Source organism: Theropithecus gelada, chromosome 10 (assembly GCF_003255815.1).
Source record: "Theropithecus gelada isolate Dixy chromosome 10, Tgel_1.0, whole genome shotgun sequence".
Lineage (NCBI taxonomy): Eukaryota > Metazoa > Chordata > Mammalia > Primates > Cercopithecidae > Theropithecus > Theropithecus gelada.
The window spans coordinates 15,247,324-15,268,003 of NC_037678.1; the positions used below are offsets into that span (position 1 = coordinate 15,247,324).

The 20,680-nt window shown below is 40.9% G+C and overlaps 1 protein-coding gene across 2 annotated transcripts in view; it reads right to left on the reverse strand.

Moving 5' to 3' along the window:
- Positions 1 to 2,804: 2,804 nt before the first annotated feature.
- HMGXB4 (HMG-box containing 4) overlaps positions 2,805 to 20,680 on the reverse strand; it is a 40,288-nt gene continuing 22,412 nt past the window's right edge. Inside the window, exons 7-13 of one of the 2 annotated variants that reach the window (XM_025400111.1) lie at positions 15,437 to 15,518; positions 13,476 to 13,540; positions 11,771 to 11,876; positions 10,808 to 10,977; positions 5,822 to 5,944; positions 3,526 to 5,327; positions 2,805 to 3,214 (exon numbers count right to left, since the gene is read on the reverse strand). In XM_025400111.1, coding sequence (XP_025255896.1) covers positions 5,283 to 5,327; positions 5,822 to 5,944; positions 10,808 to 10,977; positions 11,771 to 11,876; positions 13,476 to 13,540; positions 15,437 to 15,518 — 591 coding nt within the window. In that variant the 3' untranslated portion in view covers positions 2,805 to 3,214; positions 3,526 to 5,282. The remainder of the gene's footprint in view (positions 3,215 to 3,525; positions 5,328 to 5,821; positions 5,945 to 10,807; positions 10,978 to 11,770; positions 11,877 to 13,475; positions 13,541 to 15,436; positions 15,519 to 20,680) is intronic. The other variant, XM_025400110.1, reaches the window with a different exon arrangement.

Genomic DNA, 20,680 nt, shown 5'->3' on the forward strand with positions numbered 1-20,680 from the left:
ACAGATGTAGTCACGAGTGGGGCTTTGATACCCGTCTCTGCCATAAATTTACTGTGTGAGCCAAACACAGCTCCCATTTTCTCTAGATACTGGAATTAGATCAAGGACTCGTAAGCATTTAAAAAAAATATTTTATTTAGGTCACAGTCTCCTTGGAGAATTTGACAAAAGCCATGAGGCTTTCTGAAGAAAAAAGGCAGCGATAGAATTTTGCTTATAACCTCAGGGAGTTTCTGGGGTCCCTGAAGTACAACCGTGGACCCCAAGCTAAGAATCTCAAAGGCCTTTTCCAGCGTTGAGACTTTAACCTCTTCAGCCTTCCTGGCTGTGTGTGGTGTGTCTGCTGACCCCACACACTAGATACCTATCTATGGGTTATGACCTTTCCTTCTGACCTTTTCTTCTGACACTCCAAAAATACAATAACCATGGCCTTAGTAGTCTGGCTACTGTGGGTGCTTTAGTATTTATTGTAATGTTTGTGGTTTTTAAATCTGAAAGACTAGTAAAATGACTGCACAAATTTTGGATGATAGAAAACCTAAATTAAGCAAGGCGCAGTGGCTCACGCCTGTAATCCCAGTACTCTGGGAGGCCGAGGCGGGCAGATCACGAGGTCAGGAGATTGAGACTATCCTGGCTAACACGGTGAAACCCCGTCTCTACTAAAAAATAGAAAAAATTAGCCAGGCGTGGTGGCGGGCGTCTGTAGTCCCAGTTACTCCGGAGGCAGAGGCAGGAGAATGGCCTGAACCGGGGAGGCGGAGCTTGCAGTGAGCTGAGATCATGCCACTGCACTCCAGCCTGGGCCACAGAGCGAGACTCCGTCTCAAAAAAACAAAAAACAAAAACAACTCCATGCAAAATGTTTACTATATAGCTATTCAAACAGAAATGGGACTATATGGATTTATTTATTTATTTTTAAAGACATACTCTCTGTCACCCAGGCTGGAGTACAGCAGTGCAATTGCAGCTCATTGTAGCCCCGATCTCCTGGGCTCAAGTGTTCTCCCACTTCAGCCTCTCGAGTAGGTGGGACTACAGATGCATGCCACCATGCCTGGCTAATATCTTTTAGTTTTTGTAGAGGTGGGGTTTTGCTATATTCCCCAGGCTGGTCTCGAACTCCTGGCCACAAACGATCCTCCTGACTTAAGTCTCCCGAAGTGCTGGGATTACAGACATGAGCCTCTGCCTCTGGCCAGTATATGGATTTTATCAACACAGTAGATAGGGATGTAAATGGCAAACATTAAGTTAGTACAAAACTGATTAAAACTGTCTTAAAAAAGAAGTGTGCTAATAAGGAGCAAACTCATTTAGTAAAAAGTGTTTCAACTTACTTTTTCAAGAGTTTTAGTAATATTAATATCATGCCTTACTGAGGGTTAAAATGTTCAAATTTCTTAAGACTGACAGTCTGCATAAATGTAATCTATTAAATCCTTTAAGCACTTACAGACAAAAATCAAGATACCTTGCCTTCAAAATTTAAAGACAATAGTATGACAAGAGTGAAAGCCAGCTAGATAGCTGAACAATGCAAAGATCTCAGATGGCATTCCTACAATCACATTTGCTCAGGACTTGAGATAATGGAAAGCATTCTGATGAATTATATGCACGATTTAAATCTGAAAGTAGCTTGGGGTAGAAAAGAGCCTAGCGTTTGAGGTCACCTGTTCCACTGTTCTTATTCTGCCTTTGCCATTTACTAGCAGTATAAACCTTCCTGGGAAAAGTACATTTTCGCATCTATAAAGGGAGATAATATTCATAAGGCTTTGTGGGGGGATGAGTGAGACCAGGTATGCAAATCACTCTCTCTAACAGTCAGTCAGTGATACGGTGGTCTCTTCCTTGCTGCCTTTCCATAAGACATTAGCCTTTTAATTAATCATATTATTTCACTATTTATGACTTTTAACACCTTGTGTTTGCACTGAAATTTTTACCTTGAAAGGTCTTATCTCCATATATCCAATGTTCATATTATTAAAACATTCATGTCAGGCTGGATGGCTGCAGGTCTAGAGACAGGGAAGTGACTTTAACACTGTTCTATAGATGGGACTTTGGAAGCCTATCAAGATTAAGTAACTTATCAATAGGATTACTGACTAAGCCAGGACAGTACTGAAACATATCATTTAGCACATGATTCAGATGCAACCCTTATATAAGATGAACGAACATTTTCTTGATTTAGGCCAACACCATAATGCACATAGTTTTGTTTGCCAATAAATGAAGGTGCCGTTATGAGATTCACTACATTTGCAGTTCGCAAAAGAGAAAACGAGAGCCTCTACAATGTTAAAATTAATAGAAACAGAGTAAGGAGTATATTAGGAAAATGGCTAAGATTAGAAATTTAATCTCCATTGTGGGTTGATTTTTTTCTTAAGAAAATAATGGTAGAATAAAGTGAAAAACAGGTTTCATAATTTCTTTTTTTTTTTTTTTTTGAGACGGAGTCTTGCTCTGTTGCCCAGGCTGGAGTGCAGTGGTGCAATCTCGGCTCACTGCAAGCTCCGCCTCCCGGGTTCACGCCATTCTCCTGCCTCAGCCTCCCGAGTAGCTGGGACTACAGGCGCCCGCCGCTGCGCCCGGCTAATTTTTTCTATTTTTAGTAGAGACGGGGTTTCACCATGGTCTCGATCTCCTGACCTTGTGATCCACCCGCCTCGGCCTCCCAAAGTGCTGGGATTACAGGCGTGAGCCACCGCGCCCGGCCAGGTTTCATAATTTCATAGCAACTATGATTATCATGATTAGGGAAAAGACAGCTGAGACTGGACTACAAATATTAAAAATGTGATTTTTAATAATATAAGTACAAAATTTTATTTCTTTATACAACTGTAATGGGATTTGGATCAAACCACTAGAATTTATTTAAAAAACAAAATAAAACAATGATATAAAAACTGCAAGAAGGTCTGAATCCAAAGTTTTTCCTCTAATAGTACCAAATACCACAAGGTACAGATTATTATACAAATGTGTACAAATTTTAAATACAAATACAATAGGGCTGGGTTTCAAAGGAAAACAAACAAAAAGCAGGTCCTCATCAGGATTTCATTAATGTACATAAATGACAATGCTAGGATTAATGTCTTCCTGTACTATCCATGTCTTCTCCGCCCCTCCTAGATACCCTGTGTCAAACAGGAAACTTCCAGATGGAGAAGAGGCATGGTACAATGTTTTTTTTTTTTTTTTTTTGAGACGGAGTCTCACTGTGTCGTCCAGGCTGGAGTGCAGTGGCTGGATCTCAGCTCACTGCAAGCTCCGCCTCCTGGGTTCACGCCATTCTCCTGCCTCAGCCTCCTGAGTAGCTGGGACTACAGGCGCCCGCCACCACGCCCGGCTAGTTTTCTTTTTTGTATTTTTAAGTAGAGACGGGGTTTCACCGTGTTAGCCAGGATGGTCTCGATCTCCTGACCTCGTGATCCGCCTGTCTTGGCCTCCCAAAGTGCTGGGATTACAGGCTTGAGCCACCGCGCCCGGCCCAATGTTCTAATACATGAAATCAAGTTAAGATTTCTGTTCCTCTTGATTTTGGTTCCCAAACAATCCTGTTTCTTTCTCTGTATTCCCAATTAAATCTCAAAACTGCTCTGAGCTGAGAAAGGGATTCAGCAGCCAGAATACCTTTAAGCAACATAGCCCTGTGACAACACTGGTGGGGAGAGGGGAAGAAATTAAATAGGATGCAGACGGGCTACACTGTCCCCGAAGATCTACTTTGATGCTGCAGTGCTGTCTAGGCCAGGAGAAGAAAGCACAGTTAGCTCAGAGCTTGGTGTTGGCAGAGAATCTCACACCAGATTTAAAAACCATCCTGAAGTGCTCAACTGTCTTCTTTCCAGCTGGGAAGCAAAAGTCTGGTTCTCTGGAAATGAGGGCAGCTGGGGATGGTAACATTCCTCTTTATTTTACTTTCTAGACATTATTGAAGCCCATGAAGTTCTTTGTAAAGAATTAGAATCCTAACACAATGATTCATTTTTGAGGTAAAATACCTTAATATGTAGATGATTCAGAGTTTTTGGAATAGATCAGGAGGAAGGAAGGAAAGAGGGAAGGAAGGAAGGAAAGAAAGAATGAAAGAAGGAAGGATGGGAGGGAAGGAAGGAGAAATGACAAATATGTATCTTCCACATGCTGTTGCTGGTGGAGGCTTTTGTTATTAAATTATATATACAGAAATTTACAGGATAAATTAAAATCTAAGAGATTTTAAAGAGTTAAATACACATAATTAAAATACACATTCACACACACATAAATAAACCTACAAGAGAGTGAGTTTTGTTCTGTTTTTGCAATTCACTTACATGTGGAATGCAGAACACTGTGTATCTGCCCACCAGGGGAACCGATAAGATGAATCCAAAAATCATGCTGGGCAAAGTTTATCCATAACCACCAAGTAACTAAGCAGCACGGCTTGTGAGGACTTGGTGGTTAACTTCATGCCACCAGTGAAAGACACTAGCTCTTAGTTCTGCAGACTAAATATTCTGGGTTAGCTCAGAATGTATGGAGGTCCAACTGATGGCACTGACGGCTTCACCCTCCAAGGTGTTTTATGCTGCCAGGGCTCACAGAACTCCTTGGCCTCTGTTGAGGCCGCCAATGGTACCAATGATTACAATAAATTTTCAGACATGGACACCTATACAATAGGAATTGGAATGAACCCCCTACTCAATTCACCTAAGCCACCTTCCTAACTATAATGGGAACAAATTTTATCACCTCCCACCTAGGTCACTTCAAATTGAAAGGCTTTGAATTTTCAGTCAACTGGCATCTTCCCGTTATCTTTCCTATTACATATTTCAGACTAAGACAGGTAAGGCAAATGGTCAGTGATGGGTCTGGAGGTCCAACTGAGTTTGGAAAATAATCACATTTTAGCTGTCCATAAAGAGATGCGCTTGGCACCCAGAACAAGCCCCCAGCCCCCAAGTTACAATGATTTTTAAGGCAGATTTATCCACCACAGGAGAAAAAAGAATCCCAAGCCTGTATTCATGCCAAAATTTCCTCTTGGCTAAACCTTTGCCATTTCATAAAATTATTAAAAGCAAAGTAGTTACAGTCCTATGTATATACTGTACATTATATATATATGTATATATGTATGTATAGATATAAAAATTTAAAACCTACACCCAGAGGCCAGTGAAGGAATCTGGAACAGTCATATATACACAAACCAGCAATGGTGTAGGATAAGGTTTCTGTCCCAGGATTCTTTGCTGTCACAGTCCAGGCATGATGTAAGCAATGTTGTCTAGTGTGTTTGACTGCAAAACAAAGAAAAATGTTCAACTGAAGAGTACTTTACCTTGGTTTCCTGACATGTTTCTTTGTTCAATGAGAGAGATAAAAAAAATCAAATGGAGTTAGAAAAACAGGTGAGAATGAAGACGGCATCCTGTTGTTTGTTATGCTAGGAACTTTTCTGCTGACTTCTCCCATTAATCCTAGTAAAAAAGAGGGAGACAATTCCTGTACCGTCTTTGGGTGTAGAATAGCAAACAGGAAACACAGGAATCGCAGTACCTCGAGGGCGAGAATGCTTCTTTCTTAAGCACTATTTTGGTAAATGGCTTGTTTTCTAGTTTCAGTGAAAGCACAGCATGCCTTTGATAATATAGCATCATGTTCCACGAGCTAACAGATAAAGGAAGCACTATGTGTCACAAAGCCTTATGAGCCTGTGTCTGACAGTGTTCATTAAGGCAGGGCATCTCTGATGCCCAATGGGTCTGACCCTAAAAATCCAGGGAAAACTCACCAAGACCTGTTTGGGACAGCCATTCAATTCAGGTAGTTGTGTGGTGAGACATGCCAAGGGGCCAAGGGCACAGATAATGGAATCCAGAAGCACTGACAAACTGCCAGACACAGCCACCATACCCTGAAAAGGAGAGGAGGTTGTTGCTTGAGTCACACTCCTGATGCTCTCTCTGTGTTCGGGCTGACTTCCTCACACAGTACTTTAAATCCTAGGCAGTTCTAATCTTACAATTCGAAACTTTACAGCAGAAATGGAAAGTTCACTCTGATAACTCTGTAAGTTGTTTAGAAAGAAAACTTTTACAACACATTCCCAGGTTTCCTTTCTATAATCCTAGCCCATCTTACCTTCTATGTGACCTTGGGGAGGTCAAATACTTAACTTCTGTCTCTTTTTTTTTTTTTTTTTTGAGGCGGAGTCTCACTCTGTTGCCCAGGCTGGAATGCAGTGGCGTGATCTCGGCTCACTGCAAGCTCCGCCTCCCGGGTTTACGCCATTCTCCTGCCTCAGCCTCCCGAGTAGCTGGGACTACAGGCGCCGCCACTACGCCCGGCTAATTTTTTGTATTTTTAGTAGAGACGGGGTTTCACTGTGTTAGCCAGGATGGTCTCGACCTCCTGACCTCGTGATCCGCCCGTCTCGGCCTCCCAAAGTGCTGGGATTACAGGCTTGAGCCACCGCGCCCGGCCAACTTCTGTCTCTTTAACAGGAATAGTAAAAAATGCTTTACTTACTCTGGAGAGCTGTTGGTAAGATTTGTGATTATGTATGCAAAGTGTATCTGTTATAAACTCCACAAATATAGCTCAGATGTGATTACTATGAGAATCCTACAACCCTACATGTATGTAGCTTTTGATAGCTGATGATATAATTTTTCTTTTTTTTTTTTTTTTTTGAGACAGAGTCTCGCTCTGTCGCCCAGGCTGGAGTGCAGTGGCCGCATCTCAGCTCACTGCAAGCTCCGCCTCCCGGGTTCACACCATTCTCCTGCCTCAGCCTCCCGAGTAGCTGGGACTACAGGCGCCCGCCACCTCGCCCGGCTAGTTTTTCGTATTTTTAGTAGAGACGGGGTTTCACCGTGTTAGCCAGGATGGTCTCGATCTCCTGACCTTGTGATCCGCCCGTCTCGGCCTCCCAAAGTGCTGGGATTACAGGCTTGAGCCACCGCGCCCAGCCTGATGATATAATTTTTCTAGGTTGAGTTGTTCACTCTCAAAGAGAGGTGAATTTGGTTCAAATTTTAACATTTTATGTAATTCATAGTTATATATTTGTGATTCAAAGAGATAAGAAAGACTGTTGCTACTGCCCAGTTCTTGTATAATCTGCTTTAACTAGAAACACTGTGAGGATACGTCATGTTGGGAAGCAGCACAGCAGAGTCCTTAAGAAAATGAGCTCTGGATTCAAGACTGCCCGGGTCCAGATCCTGGCTCCACTACTCACTGTTTTGTACCTGGGCAAGTTGCTTACTATGCTGTGCCTGTAAAATACTAACAGCATCTGCAGCAGATGGGATTGAGATAATAGATATACTTGGGATGGTGCTTAATACACGGTTAAGTACTCAAAAAATATCAGTAATTATGACTATTATTATCAACATCTTGATCTTCAAAATTGCATTTCTGGCTGTCTTTTGGGTCTCTCCTTTTGGACATTTCTCCATCTCAACATGCTGTAAGGAAGAATAACCTTCCCATCCAAATCTAGCCCTCCTTTTAGCATCCATTTCTCTGCCAGAGTCACCACCATTCACATAACTGCCCAGTTTCAAGGCCTAGTCATCAATGACTCTTCCTTTCCCTCATCCTCCTTGTCAACATCTCCCCTCTACACTTTCTGAGGGCAGCAGTGCAGTAAGAAGAATCCGGACCTTGAGGTCACATTCCAAATTCAAGTCTCTGCTTTACCACTTAGGGGCTGAAGTCTAGAGAAAGTGACTTCACCTCTTCAAGTCTGTTTATTCTTCTGTAAAATAGGGGGAACAAAAATTCTGTCTTACAAAGCTGCAGTGTGAATTAAATGATGTAATTCATATTAAGCACTCTGAACCAAAGTTGGGTAAGCATTCAATAAAATGTTAATATATAGGGAAGATAATATCTAAAACCCCAAAAATGTAAGTAATTAGCAATATTATTCCATTACCTTTGCCCTATAGTTATTTATAGCTAATTTATCTTTGTCACATCTAGACTTGGATTGTTGTTATAACTTCTCCCCAATTCTGGTCTCTTTTCACTTCCAATCTAAAATAAAAGATATTCTCAGAGAAAAGTAAATGAGAGCTCTGATCTCATCCCTTTCCACTCTAAAAACCCCTGTAGTTCCCCAACAGTAAAGAATACACACTTCAGAATGTCTATGAAGTCCCTCTGCAATTTGGGTTCCAGCCTTAACTTTCTTAAGATATATATATATGTGTATTTTTTAATTTTTATTTTTTTTGAGACAGGGTCTCACTCTGTTGCCCAGGCTGGATGGTGGATGGAGTGCAGTGGTGTGATCTCAGCTCACTGCAACCTCCACCTCCCGGTTGAAGCAATTCTCCTGCCTCAGCCTCACAAGTAGCTAGGATTACAGGTGCGCACCATCACGACTGGCGAATTTTTGTATTTTTAGTAGAGACAGGGTTCTGCCATGTTGGCCAGGCGGGTCTCAAAACTGCTGGCCTCAAGTGATCCTCTCATTTTGGCTCCTAAAGTGCTGGGATTACAGGCATGAGCCAGAGTGCTCAGCCTCTAGCCTTAATTATCTAACTTATGCATTGTATGTTCTAGTTTTACTGCTAAAATGATGAACATTAATTTACTGTTGAACATATTATTTTGATAATTATATGTCCATTATGATGTACATTAAAAAAATAGAATATAACCCTTGAGATGTCATGAATGTCATATAAAAGCATAGACAAGTTTATTTAAATAAAACTGTAAAGTAAATAATAGTGTAAGTGGTATGTGGAAATTGTAAAATTACGGGGATCTATGCAAATGATTAAATTCAGGCCAAAAGTGGATTAGAGGGAGAATGGGGAAAAATTGCTAATGGGTACCGGGTTTCTTTTAGGGGTAGTAATATGTTTTGGAATGAAATAGTAGTGATTCACAATTCTGTGAATAATCTAAAAATCACTAAATTCTGCACTTTAAAGGGGTGAACTTTGTGCTTACTAAACTAAATGGAAATATCTGGGAAAATTCAGAATATGCTTAAAACAAACCGTTTTTACTTCTTATGAAATTAAGAATGATTAAATATGAAAAATAAGTAAGGTCAGAGAATATTTCTTCTGGAAATACCTATATCCATTCAGATATTGAGACTATATGAAAGTGCTGAAGTTCTTTTGACTCCTGCTAAGTTTTTTAGAAACTAGCCAAAGAATTTAGATACAGCTTCAGCTCTTGTGGCCTTTGGCATTTTATTTGTTGAATAATTCAGTTTCCACACTGAAGCAAGTGATTAGTTTTACATTCCTACACTAATTTCTTAGCTTAAAAATGGCTTTAGTAGCTTAGACTGGCTTCTTTGCTGAAATGTCTTACTATAACTTGGTAGAAAGCAGAACTACTATACTACTGAGTCAGCTAAGGGGACAGTATAGTTAGAAATTGAATATGGTGATAGAAACAAAACACGACAGCTGTGCAGGTTAAGTGATTTTGAAATCGAAGCTTAAAAGGACAAAAATCTCCCTAGGGCACATAGCACTGTATAATTTAAGTGCGGAGTACTGGAGAGCTGGGTACTTAACTTCTCCATTTGCTACCTATTTTCAAAATAGAAGAACTCTTAATCTCCTATACAATTAAATCTATTCAAGACTTTGCTGGAATTGCACAGAAAAATGCAAAGTCTCTTAGAAGTAGATAGAAGTAATCAAAACTGCTATGGAATTTGTACTCATCGTTTTTCTTGCCTTTTTGTTTTTGTTTTTTTAAAAGAGGTAGGGTCTTGCTCTGTCACTCAAGCTGGAATGCAGTGCAGCAATAATAGCTTACAGCCTTTGAGCTCCTGGGCTGAAGCAATCCATCTGCCTTGGCCTTCCGAGTAGCTGGGTCTACAGGTGTGCACCACTATACCTGGCTAATTTTTAAATTTTTTGTAAAAATGGGGTCTCGCTATGTTGCCCAGGCTGCTCTCCAACTCCTGGCCTCAAGCAATCCTCCTGCCTCAGTCTCCCAAATTGCTAGGATTACATACATGGGCCACCGTGCCCAGCCACCACTGCATTTCTTCTTTTTTTCCTCTTTGTGATGGAGTCTCACTCTGTCGCCCAGGCTGGAATACAGTAGTGCGATCTCAATTCACTGCAACCTCCGCCTCCCAGGTTCAAGTGATTCTCCTGCCTCAGCCTCCTGAGTAACTAGGACCACAGGTGCACACCACCACGCCTGGCTAATTTTTGTATTTTTAGTAGAGACAGGGTTTCACCATATTGGCCAAGCTGGTCTCGAACTCCTGACCTTGTGATCCGCCGGCCTCGGCCTCCCAAAGTGCTGGGATTACAGGCATGAGCCAACACGCCCAGCCCCATTTTTATTTCTTTTAAATTTTTTGAATATATGTATTTTTTGAGATGGAGTCTCACTATGCTTGCCAGGCTGGTCTCGAAGTCCTGGCCTTAAGCGATTCTCCCAGCTAGGCCTCCCAAATTAGGATTACAGGCGTGAGCCACTGCGCCCAGTCTCCACTGCATTTTAAAAAAAATAAAAATAAGTTACAGGGTATTCCAATTTCTTTTTGTGCCATTGTTTCAATAGGATATCATTAGTGAAACTTTGAGAGCTAATAGGTAGACTGAATATCTCTATAGATATTTCTGTTATCATTATATCTTCTATATCACTGCATCCTGAGTACCTGGCATAATTTAGCATAAAGTAGATGCTCAATACATGTATGTAAAATGAGTGAATGAATCCGAATTATATGGGAAACTGTAGTCACGCTGCTGATAGTTGTATTCACCTCAGTTTCCTGCAGACGGTGTCCAATGAGGCTTAGGGACTCTCCCAACAGCTGAAGATGAGCAGCAACATCAATGGGCTCTGTCTCAGGGGCTTTGGCTGGTGAGGCTGGTAAGAGCATGGTGGTGGGTGGGGATTTCTTCTGGGGTGACAGTACTCCTACAGAAGAGGCTGAGAGCACAGCAATGAGGCAGAGAGGTAAAACTTGCCTACAGCCTTGAACAACACAAAATTGTTCTTCCTGATTTTCCCTTTTTATGAACTATACCAGGCATTAGCAAAATTGCGGCCTGTGGGCTAAATTCAGTCCATGGTCTCCTTTTTTTTTTACGGCCTGTGAGCTAAGAATAGTTTTACATTCTTAAAGGGTTATAGAAAAACAAAGAATATGTGACAGAGAATGTGAGAATGCATACAGCACACAAGGCCTATAATATTTACTCTCTGGACCTATTTTTTTTTTTTTTTTTTGAGATGAAGTTTTGCTCTTGTTGCCCAGGCTGGAGTGCAATGGCACGATCTCAGCTCACCACAACCTCCACTTCCCGGGTTCAAGCAATTCTCCTGCTTTGGCCTCCCCGGTAGCTGGGATTACAAGTATGCGCCACCATGCCTGGCTAATTTTGTATTTTCAGTAGAGATAGGGTTTCTCCATGTTGGTTAGGCTGGTCTCGAACTCCCAACCTCAGGTGATCCACCCACCTTGGCCTTCCAAAGTGCTGGGATTACAGGCATGAGCCACTGCGCCTGGTCTACTCTCTGGACCTTTAAAGCAAAAGTTTGCTGACTTCTGATTTATATTTTCTAAATTTGAACATCTCTTTTTGGTAGCCTGTAACATTCAGTAATAATACCTGGGAATCAAGGTCCACTTCTAATATTGCAAGCTTTTTTCCCAGTTTCTTAGCAAGGAAGCAAAATTCACATGCTTTAGAGAAAAGCAGGATGGGGATGTGGTCACTACCTTTGACTTTCATGGAACCTTCTGAGCTGGATGCTTTCCTTTTCACAGTTGTGGCTTCTGCTTTGTTCTGTTTGTGCTGCAGATACTGAGCTTTTTGCTTCCAAATCTGCAATAACACCAGTGAACATTAAATTAAAATAAATTTAAAAGGACAAAAAAGTAAAAGGAAAAGCAGTTATGAAAGAACAAAATGGAGAAAAGAAAGGCAATAGTAGGAGGCAGGCAGACAGAGGGTTAATGCTAACTTTTAAGCTGGGGGTCACTGAACTGACTTCAGACAGCTGACTACATTAATATCTTTTTTTTTTGAGACGGAGTCTCGCTCTGTCGCCCAGGCTGGAGTGCAGTGGCCGGATCTCAGCTCACTGCAAGCTCCGCCTCCCGGGTTTACGCCATTCTCCTGCCTCAGCCTCCCGAGTAGCTGGGACTACAAGCGCCCACCACCTCGCCCAGCTAGTTTTTTTTTTTTTGTATTTTTTAGTAGAGACAGGGTTTCACCGGGTTAGCCAGGATGGTCTTGATCTCCTGACCTCGTGATCCACCCATCTCGGCATCCCAAAGTGCTGGGATTACAGGCTTGAGCCACCACGCCCGGCCTACATTAATATCTTAGTAGAGGACTATAAACATTCCTCAATGCTAATGGTCAAATCTTGGCACTGATTTTTAGATCACTGTAAGTTGAAATGTAAAATCACAGATTAAACATCTGGTTCAATATAATGTCTCTGTGGTTCTTCTAATCTGCTGGTTGGCAATACCAACACAACAGCAGGATAACAATAACATGGAAAACAAAAACTAAGGATAATCTATCTGGGTGAAAAATAGTTGTTCATCTAGATGACATATTGCTCCTATATGACCTTCATATCATAAGTCTCAATGATTCAGGTATGACTGTTTTTTGTTTTTTTTTGAGATGGAGTTTTGCTCTTGTTGCCCAAGCTGGAGTACAATGGCGAGATCTTGGCTCAGTGCAACCTCTGCCTCCGGGGTTCAAGTGATTCTCCTGCCTCAGCCTCGCGAGTAGCTGGAATTACAGGCATGCACCACCAAGCCCGGCTAATTTTTTGTATTTTTAGTAGAAATGGGGTTTCGCCATGTTGGCCAGGCTAGTCTCAAACTCCTGACCTCAGGTGATCCACCTGCCTCAGGCTCCCAAAGTGCTGGAATTACAGGCGTGAGCCACCATGCCCAGTCCAGATATGACTGTTTATCAGTGTCTTACTAGCTTCTTGACAGTAGGGTACATTATTTGGTAATGGTTGATGAGGATAATGACCTTGAACCTGGTTACCTAGTAAGCACATTCTCATGTTTTTATTGTCTGCAGTGACTGCTAAGTGGATAACTTTCCTCAGTTCTCAGACCATGACTGATTACTAGGTGTTTTCAGTAAAGGGCTCTGATTTTATAATTTAACACTTTAGTTATGCCTCAACTTAGATCATCTTTTGGCTCAAATGTAACACTGTTGGAAAAACACTAGACCAGGTTAGAAAAGACAGCCTTGCTATAGCTAAATCCTCATGTACAGTGAACTGGCACTAACAGTGTTATGTCCTCTGCTAAACCATTTTCTATTGATTTGTAATTTTCTTCACTATTTTCAGTGCTGTCTGGCTGGCTGGTCTATGGAAGAATTAGGTATTTTGGAAGGCAAGAAGCACTGAAAAATACGTTTGTAAGAAAGTGTACTTACCAGTTTGTCTTTTTCTGGCAATTGCTTCCACACCTCAGCCAGTTTTTTACTAAGTTCCCCAAAATCTGGCATAAAAGAGTAAAACACTCAATACAGTAAAGGGTTAGCTATTAACAAAACAGAAGACTGGTGAGAGCAAAAACTGTGAAAAGGGTTTTGAAGGTCAGATTTAAATATTGCAAGATTCTGTGAGAAAACCAACCCCAATCCCATTGCTTTTCTTTGATTTTTTTCTATAGGGAAGGGGATGTTTTGATGGTCACAAGACAGTCTCAACTCCTAACCCATCTACTCCCTAGGGATTTATTCCTTAAGCATCTTTCTAGTGTCTCTTTTTGAGACTGAGTCTGGCTCTGTTGCTCAGGTTGGAGTGCAGTGGTGTGATAATGGCTCACAGCAGCCTCAACCACCTGGGCTCAAACCACCCTCTCACCTCCACCCCCCAAGTAGCTGGGACCACAGGCACAGGCTACCACACCTAGCTAATTTAAAAAAAAAATTTTTTTTTTTTGAGATGGAGTCTCGCTCTGTTGCCCAGGCTGGAGTGAAGTGGAGTGATCTTGACTCACTGCAACTTCCGCCTCCTGGGTTCAAGTGATTCTCCTGCCTCAGCCTCCGGAGTAGCTGGGATTACAGGTGTGCACCAAAATGCTCGGCTAATTTTTGTATTTTTAGTAGAGACAGGGTTTCACCATGTTGGCCAGGCTGGTCTTGAACTCCTGACCTCATGTAATCCACCCACCTCGGCCTCCCAAAGTGTTGGGATTACAGGCATGAGTCACTGTGACTGGCTATTTTTTAAGATTATTATTTGTAGAGATGAGGTCTCATTATGTTGCCCAAGTTGGTCTCAAACTCCTGGGCTCCAGCAATTCTCCTATTTCAGCCTCCCGAAGTGCTGAGATTATAGGCATGAGCCACTGCATCCTCCCTCTGGTGTCTTTAATTTGATCCCACAATACAAGGCCTATCAACTTAGGTTAAAAAATATGTGTAGAATTTGAAAAAAGGTGTTAGGTTTTTACCAAATTTCTGAACAATTAGAACCAAAGAAGGATTTCCCTAGAGCAGCTCAGAAGCAATCCTCTAGATGTGTAATCTTACCCTTCCACTGTATAACAGTTTTATGCTTTATAAAGCATATTCATGTGTGCCTCACTGCGGCCTTTTGGAGTTGGTAGGGCAGCGATTTTACACATCAGGCAAAGGAAATCTGTAGCGGTTAAGTGACATGTGTCTCACCTCATTAACTTCTAATACAGAGACAAATACAGACAGTCCCTGACTTATGATGGTTTGACTTTTGATTTTTCAATATGTACTCAGTAAAAACTGTACTTCTAGTACCCATACAACCATTCTGTTTTTCACTTTCAGTACAGTATTCAATACATTACACAAGATATTCAACACTTTATTATAAAACAGGCTTTGTGTTAAATGACCTTGCTCAAGTGTAGGCAAATGTTAAGTGTCCTGAGCACATTTAAGGCCCACCTTAAATGTGTTCTGTAGGCTAGGTGTATTAAATGCATTTTTGACTTACAGTATTTTCAACTTTCAATGGGTTTATCGCGATGTAACACTATCGTAACTTGAAGAGCATCTTTACAACAATATAATAAAAGACATCTCATTATAACTTTATATCCAAGGGCAGTTTAAGGAAAAGGCCAATTGTAGAATCTTGGAAATAAACAATTGTATATTTTTGTGCATTTATGTATGTGCTTTATAACATTTATTTTTACGTAGTTTCCCACCTTATCAGTTTAAGAGATATGTATAGAAAGTTCATCTCTTTTACAGATGAGGTAAACTAAGGCAAAATCTAAAGTGATTTGCAGAGCTGAGGAAAGAAAGATTATCTATGCTCTAATGCTACAGGAAGAAGAAATTAACTGCACTGCTTCAAAATATAAATGGAAAGCAAAAGCGCTACAGATCAGCAAAGTTCTTACCTATACCTGGATGGTCAGCCACAATGGTCACGCGATACTCTTTACAGAACACCTGGTAGGCCGACATGTTCTTCTTTTTTGGCTAGTGCCACATAGAAGATACAACAGGGTAAGACTTGATTAGAACCCAAGTTTAGTAACGCTGAATCCACAGTAATAAAATAGAAGGATACCTAAACTTTTTCATCAAGGGAAGAGTTCCAAACTACTAACCAGCTTTCCTAAACAGAATAATAATTTTTTTTTTTTTGAGATGGAGTCTTGCTCTGTCGCCCAGGCTGGAGTGTAGTGGCGCAATCTTGGTTCACTGTAACCTCCCCTCCTGGGTTCAAGTGATTCTTCTGCCTCAGCCTTCCAAGTAGCTGAGATTACAGGTGCCTACCACCACGCCTGGCTAATTTTTATATTTTTACTAGAGATGGGGTTTCACCATGTTGGCCAGGCTGTTCTCGAACTCCTGACCTCAGGTGATGCGCCCACCTCGGCCTCCCAAAGAGCTGGGATTACAGGCGTGAGCCACCGTGCCTGGCCAGGAAAATACATTTTTAATCCATGTTACTTACCACTCAGAGATGAACATCAGTTTTAATTTTAGTAGGTAAAAACCACATGCTAAATTATTTGTAAAGACCTTCCTTCTCCCTATATACAATCCCATGTTACATATTTCTTTCAGAATTCAGTGTTAAGAAAATCTTTATCACTCCTGGGGTATCTATTTTTCTCACCTTTGAAAATCTGAACCATGTAATTTCCTTTTAAACTCTGGAGCCAGAAATGCAAGAGCCAAATCTATGTTATTTTTGCTTCTCTGGTTTTGATTTCTAATCTTGTAATTTCCATCATCCTGCTTTTATTGTCATTTGTAGCTTCTCATTATTGGACTATTCACATTCTTTGGGTTCAAGGTAAGAAGCGAATAAATAACTGAAGACAATTCTTTGGTAGTCACTGTCAGATGAAATGTCTTCACTTCAACAAACTGCTCTGTACTACCTGAGGCATGTTTGTTCTTCACTATATTCTGACCCAATGCCAAAAGGAATATATGATTTTTGAGAAACAAAATCAAATTATTTTTAAAGTCAGTTCAATAAGAGACATATAAAACAGATGATTATATTTTTATGCATTCCATTTTACAATTATACATGGTCTAAGGGGAAAAAGTTAAGTTTTTTCTATCAAGAAAGAGACATGCAATTAGATTCATCTATCCAAATTTCTCATTGTGAGGATGGGAAAAAATAAAGTCAGAGAAATTGTAACTTGCTGAGGGTACCATCACTAAGCTAGTAGTAACACTAGACCCTGGCAGTTATAACCACAACCCAGGTAGCCCTGACTTTCAGGGTTATGGGCCCAAGAAAGAATATATGTTGCTCCCTTACAGAAAAAGTTAGCTATTTAAAGTAAAGAAAGGGTTATCACTTAATAATCTTAATCTAACAAACAAATATTTTCAGTATGGCTTTCTGCAAAAACTTATCTGGAAGCATCAAAATGTGATTCTCAGTCTTTCATCTATTCCTAGTCCTTTCTGGCCCTACAGTTATTAAAATGACATGAATGTGGCCAGGCGCAGTGGTTCACGCCTGTAATCCCAACATTTTGGGAGGCCGAGGCGGGTGGATCACGAGGTCAGGAGATCAAGAGCATCCTGGCTAACATGGTGAAACCTCGTCTCTACTAAAAATACAAAAAATTGGCCAGCGTGGTGGTAGGCGCCTGTAGTCCCAGCTACTCAGGAGGCTGAGGCAGGAGAATGGTGTGAACCCAGCAGGTAGAGCTTGCAGTGAGCCAAGATTGCGCCACTGCACGCCAGCCTGGGCGACAGAGTGAGACTCCGCCTGAAAAAAAAAAAAAATGACATGAGTGTTTGGTGCTTTCAACGCCCTTGGGAGCTTTTGTTTGCCTTAAGAGTGAGATTTTGGGACGAAAACTAAACCAGTCACACAGTCCTGTCTCATAACTTCAGAGTTGTATTTTGCTTTAAACAAAGCTCGATCGTGCACTCTGCCTAGCTGCCTTAGTTCTTCATGTTGTTCCCACAAAATAATGACCCTCAAAGGACAAAGACTGACTGAGGCTGATGGCAGTAAAAAGCTCATGTGATGACTCTGACTTTAATTCCAAAAGCTATTCTGAAATCATTTGATGAATGGAAATATTCCTAGAACACTTTCCAAGGTAAACTGCTTTGAATGAGATTGCACTTATTTGAGATAAAATTTGTGGTATGTTTGTTAAATTTCATACTAATCTTTTAATCATGGCTTATCTATATGCCTGACATTTACTAGAATACATGATGAAAGAATAATTTGTGGAAGTCTATACGCTGCCAAATCTTTCCCAACTGTACAATCAATCTCACTTCTAAATACTGAGAACATTAGAAAATATACATGCTTGAGAGATTTCATAGCTTATTTGGCCATATTATAAAACTTACAAGGAAGGCATTTAACAACGTTTTCTCAAACACAATATAATACTGTAAAAGGTTAATGTTCCTATTCTATAAGGCTATCCATAGCTGTCACACTAATCACAATTCTTGGCTAATATACTATAGATTCAAATTCACATATTGAAGAAAAAGGTTTCCTTCATAACTCTTACACAGGATTTCATTCAATTATGTAGAAAACAGATTAGCGTTTATTGAGTACCTGTGCTGGGTGGTGGTATAGCAAGTAGTTAGGAGGATAAGCTTTTGAAGACTAGATCTAATTATAAGGAAGTTAAGCTGCATAAAATAGTGGAAAACACATGAAATTTACAGTTTAAAGACCCACAATCTTGTCTCAGCTTCCCCATATACTAATTATTTGATCCTGAATAAAACACATGGGAAGTGGACAGCTTTTCTAATAAGTGATATTAAAAGTATTTCAATGGCAATTAAGGAAAAGCAGAGACTAAGATTTCAAAGGTAGTAGAAAAAAAAGTAACCCATTAAAGTATTCTACTATTCATGTATTAATAATATTTACTGAGTATCCATATGTGCCAGACACTGGGAATACAGATAAGGATCAGATGTAGAATCTAACAAATGAGGCAGTTAAATATGTCATTGTAATAAAACATAGTGCTATTATAGGGAAAGCATTTGGTGCTATGGGAACATGTAGTAGGAGTGCGTTCCCAAGTTAGGGAGTCAAAGAAAGCCTTCTGGAGGAAGTGACATTTAATCTAAACCAGAGAGATGGGTAGAAGTAGGCAGATGAAGGGTGGTTAAGAGTGTTCTAGGCAGAGGAAACAACATGGGGGCACATTTATCAAAGAAGAGAGAGGTAAGAGACGATGTTAGAGAAGCAGGCAGAGCCCATAAACTGAGGCCATGTAACCCATATTAAAATGTATGGATTCTGTCTGGAAGAAGCCATTCAAGTATTTTAAGTAGGAAGTTATATAGTCAGGGTTACACTTAAGGACTATGGAGAACAAACTGGAGAACAAGAGCAAAGGCAGGAAGACCAATCAGGAGGCTGCTGCAGGAGTGCGGGGAAGGGATGAATGATGATGACCCACAATCAAGACAGTGGGTTGGGAGAAAAGCAAATAAACTGGGAAGGAGGAAGATGTGACAGGATTTGTTAGAGATAGTGTGGCAAAAATGGCTTTGAAGACCAGCAAATCTGCGTTAGAATCCTGACCATGCTATTTACTAGTTACGTGAATTGCTTCATTTTCCTGACATTTCGTTTCCCTACAAGTAAAACTTGGATAACACCATTTAACTCAAAGGTGGGAATTACTCCATTGGTGTGTGGCACTTTAGTAGGTACTCAATGTTATTTCTGTGGCAAGCAGAATTATAAGATGGCCCCCAAGACCCCTTCTCCTGGGTTTGCATTCCCGTAAGGGTGGGCAAGACATGGTCATGTCATGTTATATGGCTAGGGGATTGTGCAGATGCACTTAAGGTCTCTAGTGAGTTGACTCTGAGTTAGTCAAAAGGGAGATTATCCTGACTGGGCCTGACCGTAGCAGGTGAGCACATAAAAGAGACAAGAAGCCCAGTGAGCTGTTTCGAAGACATCAACTGATTCTAAAGTTTATATGAAGAGGCCACAGACCCAGAATGGACAACACAGTATTGAAGAAGAACAAAGTCGGAGGACTGACACTACCCTACTTCAATATTACTATGAAGCTACAATAACCAAGACAGTGTGGCACTGGTGAAAGAATACACAAATACATCAATGGAACAGAATAGAGGGCCTAGAAACAAGCTACCTAAATAAAGTCAACGAATCTTTGAGAAAGGAGCAAGGACAATACAATGAAGAAAAGATAGTATTTCAACAAAAGATGCTGGGACAATTGGATATTCACATGCCAAAAAAAAAAAAAAAAGGAATCTAGACACAGACCTTATCCCCTTCACAAATTAACTCAAAATAAGTCTCAGACCTAAATGTAAAGTACAAAACTATAAAACTCCCAGATGGTAACACAGGAGATGATCTTGAGCTTGGCAATTACCTTCTAGAAACAGAAACCAAAGACATAATCCATGAAAGAAGGTACTGATAAACTGGGGTTCATTAAAATTAAAAACTTCTGCCAGGCGCAGTGGCTCACGCCTGTAATCCCAGCACTTTGGGAGGCCGAGGCGGGCGGATCATGAGGTCAGGAGATTGAGACCATCCTGGCGAAAACAGTGAAACTCCGTCTCTACTAAAAATACAAAAAATTAGCTGGGCGAGGTGGTGGCGCCTGTAGTCCCAGCAACTCAGGAGGCTGAGGCAGGAGAATGGCGGGAACCCGGGAGGCGGAGCTTGCAGTGAGCGGAGATCACACCACTGCACTCCAGCCTGGGTGACAGAGCAAGACTCCGTCTCAAAAAAAAAAAAAAATCAAAAACTTCTGCTCTGCAAAAGTCACTTAAGAAAATGAAAAGACAATCCACAGATTGTGAGAAAATATTTACAAGGGGCATAGCTGATAAAGAACTATTATCCAAAAATCTCTTTTTTTTTAAGACAAGCTCTCACTCTGTCATGCAGGCTGGAGTGCAGTGGTGTGATCATAGTCCCCGGCTTCAGCCTCCTTAGTAGTTAAGACTACGAGTACGTGCCACCATGCCTGACTTTTTTTTTGTTTTTTTTGTAGAAATGCAGTCTTGCTGTGTTGCCACAGTGAGACTCGAACTCTACAAAAAATTTAAAAATTAGCTGGGTGTGGTGGTGTGTGCTTGTAGCCCCAGCTACTCAGGAGGCCGAGGTG